The sequence below is a fragment of the Oratosquilla oratoria genome, chromosome 19, assembly GCF_046742065.1.
Source record: "Oratosquilla oratoria isolate Oo_2021 chromosome 19, ASM4674206v1, whole genome shotgun sequence".
Classification (NCBI taxonomy): Eukaryota; Metazoa; Arthropoda; class Malacostraca; order Stomatopoda; family Squillidae; genus Oratosquilla; species Oratosquilla oratoria.
In genome coordinates this window covers 22,528,360-22,535,859 of record NC_134795.1, presented here as the reverse complement: position 1 = coordinate 22,535,859, position 7,500 = coordinate 22,528,360, and the positions used below count along the sequence as shown (strand labels likewise).

The 7,500-nt window shown below is 37.2% G+C and overlaps 1 protein-coding gene across 3 annotated transcripts in view; it reads left to right on the top strand.

Moving 5' to 3' along the window:
- Positions 1–6,925, top strand: part of LOC143035799 (putative G-protein coupled receptor Mth-like 1) — a 55,076-nt gene extending 48,151 nt beyond the window's left edge. For all 3 annotated transcript variants that reach the window (XM_076202766.1, XM_076202765.1, XM_076202767.1), the window contains one exon: positions 1,722–6,925. In XM_076202766.1, the coding sequence (XP_076058881.1) occupies positions 1,722–2,049 (328 nt within the window). In that variant the 3' untranslated portion in view covers positions 2,050–6,925. The remainder of the gene's footprint in view (positions 1–1,721) is intronic.
- The last annotated feature ends 575 nt before the right edge of the window (positions 6,926–7,500 follow it).

The following is a 7,500-nucleotide window of genomic DNA, read 5'->3' as shown; positions in this document are numbered from 1 at the left end:
ATTAAATATAGTGTTGCATCAGCCCTATATCTCAGAGCCCTTAGGATTTGTAGTCCACAATTCTTGCAAATAGAATTTGATATTATCAATAAACAACTCTCAAACGTAGGTTATCCGGAATGGTTTTTAATGAAAGCCCTGCATAAAGCCAAATCCAATTTTTATAAACCAAATAACTCCAAGGAGAAGTTCAAATGGGGTACCAATAACATCATTGTACCATTTAATGAATCGATCAACTCGGTCTCCAAACTTCTACCTAATAACCAAATTAAATTTGTTTACAGTTATCCAAACAATGTTTTTAGAAAGGCAGTTAATGTACACCGGAGGGATGATGTGGACCAGAACTCCGGGGTATATAAATTACCTTGTAAAGACTGTGATGATGTTTACTGGGGCCAAACTGGCAGGGATTTGTCCACGAGATTAAAGGAACATAAAAAATTCCATAAAATATGGACAAGTTAACTCCGCTGTGTTCCTTCATGCCAGCCAAAAAGACCATAGATTAGATTGCGATAATGCATCAATTATTTTTAAATCACACTGTAGCTATCGAAGGAAAATTATAGAATCTTCCCTAATAAAACATCATCCTAACTTTAATACCTCAAAAGGACAGTGGCCCCCAGATTGTATTACGAAGTTAGCGGTAAACAAATTATTGTCAAGAGCGGTCGGACAAAATAGCCCTAAATGTCCTTCCGTGACCCGGCCATTTCAAGGGCATGTAACCTGAGTCCCCCCACTTTGCCCCATTCCCCCCTTTTATGTACCACCTCACCACCTTGTATCTTAACTTTCTGCAAGCATTCTGCCGAAGAGGACTACAGATAGTAGTCGAAATATACAGTTTCTCTTTATTTCCGTTATTATTTCTCCGATAGTGGGTTTACAGTGAACATATATATATATATATATATAGATATATATATATATGTATATATATATATATATGTACATAATACATATATACATATACATATATATATATATATATATATATATATACATATATATATATATAACGTAGAGACCACTGTTGGAGTAGAAAAGACTGGAAACGGGGAATCTATATATTTCGATTGCAAACTGTAATCCTCTTCATCTACTGAAGAGGATTGCAGTTTGCAATCGAAATATATAGATTCCCCGTTTCCAGACTTTTCTACTCCAACAGTGGTTTCTACGTTATTGACAAATGTGTGATTACTTTTTTCACCTGTAATATATATATATATATATATATATATATATATATATATATATATAAATATAATTATTATTATTTTTATTGTATTTGTTCTTTGTAAATTAAAATGTATATGAGATCCATTATGTACAATTGGGTATGTAAGGTTGTGACCAGTCGTCCGGTACTCGTAACGACTGGAGTAGGAAAGGGACCCGGACAGCTTCGCCATTGCGAAATACCTCTCCCAATTCCAACCACGGCCAATATATCTAGCTCTTTGACCACTGTATATTATCACACCCCTGAAGACGGTCCTAGGATTAGGACTGAAACGTCGGAAATTAAACTTTTACGCTTCTCCCCTTCAATATATATATATATATATATATATATATATATATATATATATATATATATATATATATATATATATATATATAAAATATATATGTATATATTATAAACGTTATTGCACATTTATAATACTCATGCATGATCTCTTTATTCAAAACTCCTTTTGCAGGGCTTTTACGGACATGTTGAACTCCCTTCAGGGTTTCTTCGTCTTCGTGGTCTTCATCGGTAACAAGAACAAGAGAACCTTAGTTGTACAGCTCTTGAAGAGATGGAAGAGAAAAATGAACATCTGCTGTAAAAAAAAGGCTGGACTTGGTCGCAAGGGGACTTTCTACTTGACAAATGTATCAGGACAAGGAACAGGTTCCTCCACTGGCGATTCAGACCTCCAGAGCACTTCCATGACGGAGGTTTCCTGCACCGATGGCGGGTCAGGCAAAAGTCGGAGTAGCAATGAAGACATAAAAATGAACAATGCTGATGGTCAAGCTTGAAGTCACGCATCTGTACTCGGCCATCACTCAGATCTACACTAGGTTGTGAGGACAGTTTCTAAACAGATTTAGGCCTTCTTACTTTATAGTGCTCTGTTTATGTATGTATTTTGTGTATATAGATACACACAAACACACATATATACACACACGCGCGCGTGCGCGCGCGCGCGGTGGCGTGGTGGTAGAATTCCCAGCTGCCACTAAGGCAGTCCGAGTTCAAATCCCACCCAGAGTTGAAATAATTTCACTATAGCTGCTCTACGAGTCGTTACTCCAACTCTCGTGGGTGTGGGGAGTTTTGTGCTAGTATTTGCGTGTGTGTGTGTGTGTGTGTGTGTGTGTGTGTGTGTGTGTGTGTGTGTGTGTGTGTGTGTGTGTGTGTGTGTGTGTGTGTGTGTGTGTGTGTGTGTGTGTGTGTGTGTGTGTGTGTGTGTGTGTGTGTGTGTGTGTGTGTGTGTGTGTGTGTGTGTGTGTGTGTGTGTGTGTGTGAGGTCACACCATTACTCATAGATCGTTCATACATGAGGTCTAAGCTCTCATCTGGGAGGGTAGTAGCTGTTGATCACGAGTCCAACACGTGATGCAAGACCATGGGGAATTACACACGCACATACACGCGTGCACGAACACACAAAGGATTACAAAGGCGGAGAATACCGACAGGAGACCTTTTGGTCCATATCTAGGTCGGATGCGAAAAAATCATAATAATGATAAATGAATAAATAAAAACTATAATAATGTTTACATAAATAAATGCATCAATCAATCAATCAATCAATCAAATCAGCCATCCTGAGTCCACTGCTGAACAAAGGCCTCCTTCTTAGCATTCCATGATTCACACGACTGCGCCATCCTCTGCCATGTCACTCGTGCAAACTTCTCTATCTCGTCTTTCCACTTTCTGTCTGGTCTTCCTCTTCCACGTTTCCTATCTCGCGGCGTCCACTCAGTAACACACTTGCTCCATCAGTCGTTCGCACTAACTTACCTGCCCAATTCCATATCCTCTCTTTTACTGCTTCCACAATATCTTTCACTCTAGTCTGCTCTCTCACCCAACTTGCTCTCTTTCGGTCCCTCAGCGTTATTCCCATCATTGATCTCTCCATTCTCCTCTGTGCTGTCCTTAGTTTTGTTTCCATTGCCTTCGTTATTTTACAAGTCTCACTCCTGTAGGTTATTGATTGTAAACTTTACGTTTCAAACATAAAGGTAGAGAGCCTCTCAGGATCTTATTATATTTACCAAACACTTTCCAATGAACTGTAATGCGTCTTTTTATTTCATTATCATGATCTTTCGTCACTTTCACTTTCACTTTCACCTAAATAATTATATTCTTCAACTTCCTCATGATTCATCACCAATTAATATCTCTTTACTTTGAGCTTTCGTATTGAACATTACTTTGGTTTTACTCCTATTCATTTTTAAACCTACTTTGACACTTTCCTTATCTAGATCATTCAGCATATCTTGCAAGTCTTCTGCTCTTTCTGAAATAAGAATAATGTCATCCGCAAATCTTAGGTGGTTCAAATATTTGCCATTAATCTTTAAACCTTTTTTTTCAGCTCAGGCTTCTGAAAATATCTTCCAAGCAAGCTGTAAATAGTTTCGGTGAAATTGTATAGGTCTAGAGTCGAATATCCGCTCCTAAAGCCTGCTTGTTCTTTCGGTTGGTTTCCATCTAAAACTTGACTTAGTCTATTTGTAAAGATCTTGGAGAATACTTTATATACTTTTGATAGCAAGCTAATCGATCGATAGCTACTAAGGTCCTTCTGATCTCCTTTTTTATGAAGCAAAATTACTATAGCATTGCACCACGCATCAGGAACGCTTTCTTTACGTAAGCACTGGGTGTACAACTCAGCTGATTTAATATGAACTAATTTCCCTGCGTCTTTCAACAAATCTATCGATATACCATCTTCCCCAGGTGCTTTTCCTCGTTTCATAGTTTTTAGAGCAAATTCTACTTCTTCCTTTGTAATCTATGGTACACTACTAACATCTACACAAGAATTTACTGATTCAACTACGGTGTTCGACGAGTAAAGCCCTTGGTAAATTTCTTCTACTCTTTTTACCATTTTGTCTCTACATTTAATTATTTCTCCATTTCTATTTTTCAAACATATCATTTGCTGTCTTCCTAAAGCATGTTTTCGGTCGGTCACTTTAATACTTTTACCCTTCCGAATAGTTTCCTCTATTTCATCCATGTTTCTCTTTCTTTCTCTAATCTCTGCCTTTTGTTGATAAGCTTGTTCAGTTGTACTCTTTCTATTTCGTCTCTCCTGCTTTTAATTTGCATGGTCCTTCTTCTTAGGTCATTTATATCTTGGGAGTATTTGTTTTCTCTGATGTTTTTGTACTTCCTACTTTCTCTGCCGATTCTCTAATGATATTTACTAAATTCAAATTAATATCTTCCACGGTTTCCTCATTAGTTCTTAGAGCTTCGAATCTATTTCTAATTTCTAACTGAAATGTCTTCTTATTACCCTTAACCTTTGCAAGGCTTATTTTCTTTCTTAAAATTATTTTATTTCTTTCGGCTCTGAAATTCGATTTACCTGTGCGACCTACCATTCTATGGTCACTACCTATGTTGACTATTTATCACCGTAACATTGTTAACGCTTTTGCTCTCATCTCCTAATATGAAGTCTATTTCGTTCTTTGTTGTTCCATTTGGACTTCTTCACGTCTATTTGCGTCCTACACGCTTTTGAAAGAAAGTGTCCATTATCCTCATGTTGTAGTTCTTTGCAAGATTTACTAACATTTTGCCTCTGTCATTTCTTTCACCTACTCCAAACTTACCAATATATGTCTCATCTCCCATTTTCTTCCCAACTTTAGCATTACAGTCGCCTATTACCAACATGTACTTATAAATTGACATATAACTAATAATAAATGAGAATCAAAAAGACAAATGATAATAAAATAAGAACAAATAATATAAAATAAATTATAATCATTACAGTATCTTGCTTAGGTGTTTATCTAAATGATTCTTAAAGCTTCGAACTGAATTACATTGCACTACCTCTGCAGAAAGTTTATTCCATTCATTAACTGCACGGCTGGCGAAGTTATTTCTACCCACTTCCAAATTGAACCTATTTCCGGACAGTCTGAGACCATTGTCTTTTGTCTGATTCTCATTCAGTGTGAAAATGTTGTCACTTTTGATGTTGTCAATTACCTTTAGAATTTTAAAGACCTGTATCAATTCACATCTGAGTCTACGCTTTTTTTAGGGAAAACAGATTCATATGTTTAAGTCGACTTTCGTATGATTTATTTTTTATATTTTGAATCAGTTTGTGGCTCGCCGTTGTACTTTTTCCAGTCTGTCAATGTCTTTAATGAGATTCGGTGACCATACGGAAACAGCATATTCCAAATATGGACAAACTAATGATTTATATAGCTTGTTAATGATTGATGGACTTTTGAAGTCAAAAGATCGCGCAATCAGTCCTAGAATCTTATTTGCTTTCTCAGAGGCTGAAATACACTGCTTGGATGATTTGAGATTGTTACTGATAATCACGCCGAGATCTTTTTCATTATTCACTTTTGTTAACGAATTTCCAAATAACTTGTAGTCGTACTTACTGTTACTTTTACCTATGTGCATTACCTTGCATTTACTTATGTTAAATTTCATTAGCCACTTTTCGGACCATTATTGTAATTTATCTAAATGCACCCGAACACTTATATTTCTTATAAACCTATCTCTTTTTAGCAATACTTTTTTTAGGTTCTTTGTCGAGCCACTTTGGGCGAGCCTGATTTGGGGGACGTCTGTCCTTAAAATGAATGTAAGCATGAATCATCTTAGTAAGCGTATTTTGAAATATTTCCCACATCTGATCTACAGGTCTTTCGCTTAATTTTACCTCCCAATCTGTAAACTGAAGCTTCTGACGTAGTCCTATGAACTGAGCTTTACTGAAATCGGGTATTTTAGAAACACATATATCTATTCTAAAAAAAATTAGGAGTTTGAATGTAATCTAGTTGTGATCGCTATTTGCAACAGTTTCACCGACTTCTACATCAGTTACCATGCTTTCGCGGCTAGTGATTGATAGATCGAGTAAGTTTTGATATCTTGCGGGCTGTTTTATATGCTGAACTAAGGAATTGTTACCAAGAAAATCAATCAAGTGACTACCTATATGGCCATGTTCAAGGGCTATCCAATCAATGTCAGTAAAATTGAAATCACCCGTTATCAATAAATCCCGGTAGCAGAAACTAGACGTGCACGAAAACACGCGCACGCACATACATACACTGATTTAGAGAGATAGAAATAGATAGAGGTAACTAACATGGAATAATCATGTCATGGATGTGAATACTACCAGGGAGGTTCGAACTAAAAATGTACAAGGCACAGGACTCCTGCCGAGCTCACTAACTAAAGCTTAGACATCGCTTCCCTGTAGTGAAAGTAGCAGAGGGAGGGCGAGTTAATTGTTTCTGTTATGTGCTTACTGTTTATAGCTACAACCTACCCCTCTGCAAGACCCTTATCTTTAAAACACCTACGCTGGAATGAATGACAACCTTCATCACCGTTCATTGTGAATACAGAATGGTTAAGGTTACCATGTTCCCCTGGGATAGGTATTATGTTTGATAGGAGTATGAGGAGTATTGCATGTGAGGGAGAGTTCAGTGGATGATCCTAATTAATTTTAATCATACTGTTAGTGTCGCTGTTATTGCTTAGTCTATAGAAACTTATGCAAATTCGGGAAATAATCACTATGCCATGTATCTATGTACAAATGTAATTATATTTTTAAATAAAGAGTAAACATATATATTGTCACCATCCGTGTTTTTGTAAATCTAATTTAAATCCATTCTCTACAGAACTGGTAAGGTTTTTCTTTAGTTTACAATGAAAAAGTCTGAGGTCATTTGCAATGAAATGGGGGGAGTCAGGTAAGGTAGGTCTTCTCGCTGGGTCACCACGCTGGTCATGTGGGGGTTGGTGAGGTGTAGGAGGGGGAGGGGGAGAGGAAGGAGGTGGGTGTTGCTGTTGTTGGGCTCCAAATCTCGTGGAAGAATTAAATAGCGGGATGGCAGAAATCATATTACATTGAATATTAATAATTGGAGCTCTCTCCCTAATGTGGATGGCTTCAAGCATTTTTAGTTCCTTAATTTTGGCACAGTGTGCAACTATCCTAGTGTTATCCACGATTGTCTTCCTATCGATTAAAGCCTGGTGGTATTGGAGGTGGTGTTGTTTAATTGCTCCTTGTTGTAAATGTAAGGACAACCGTCTACTCAGTTGGCATGTCGTGAACCCAATGTATGAAGAATTACGGGGTGCGCAGCCCCCAGTTGTACAGCGATATTCATATATGACATTAGTTCTCGATAATATGCCGCCATTGC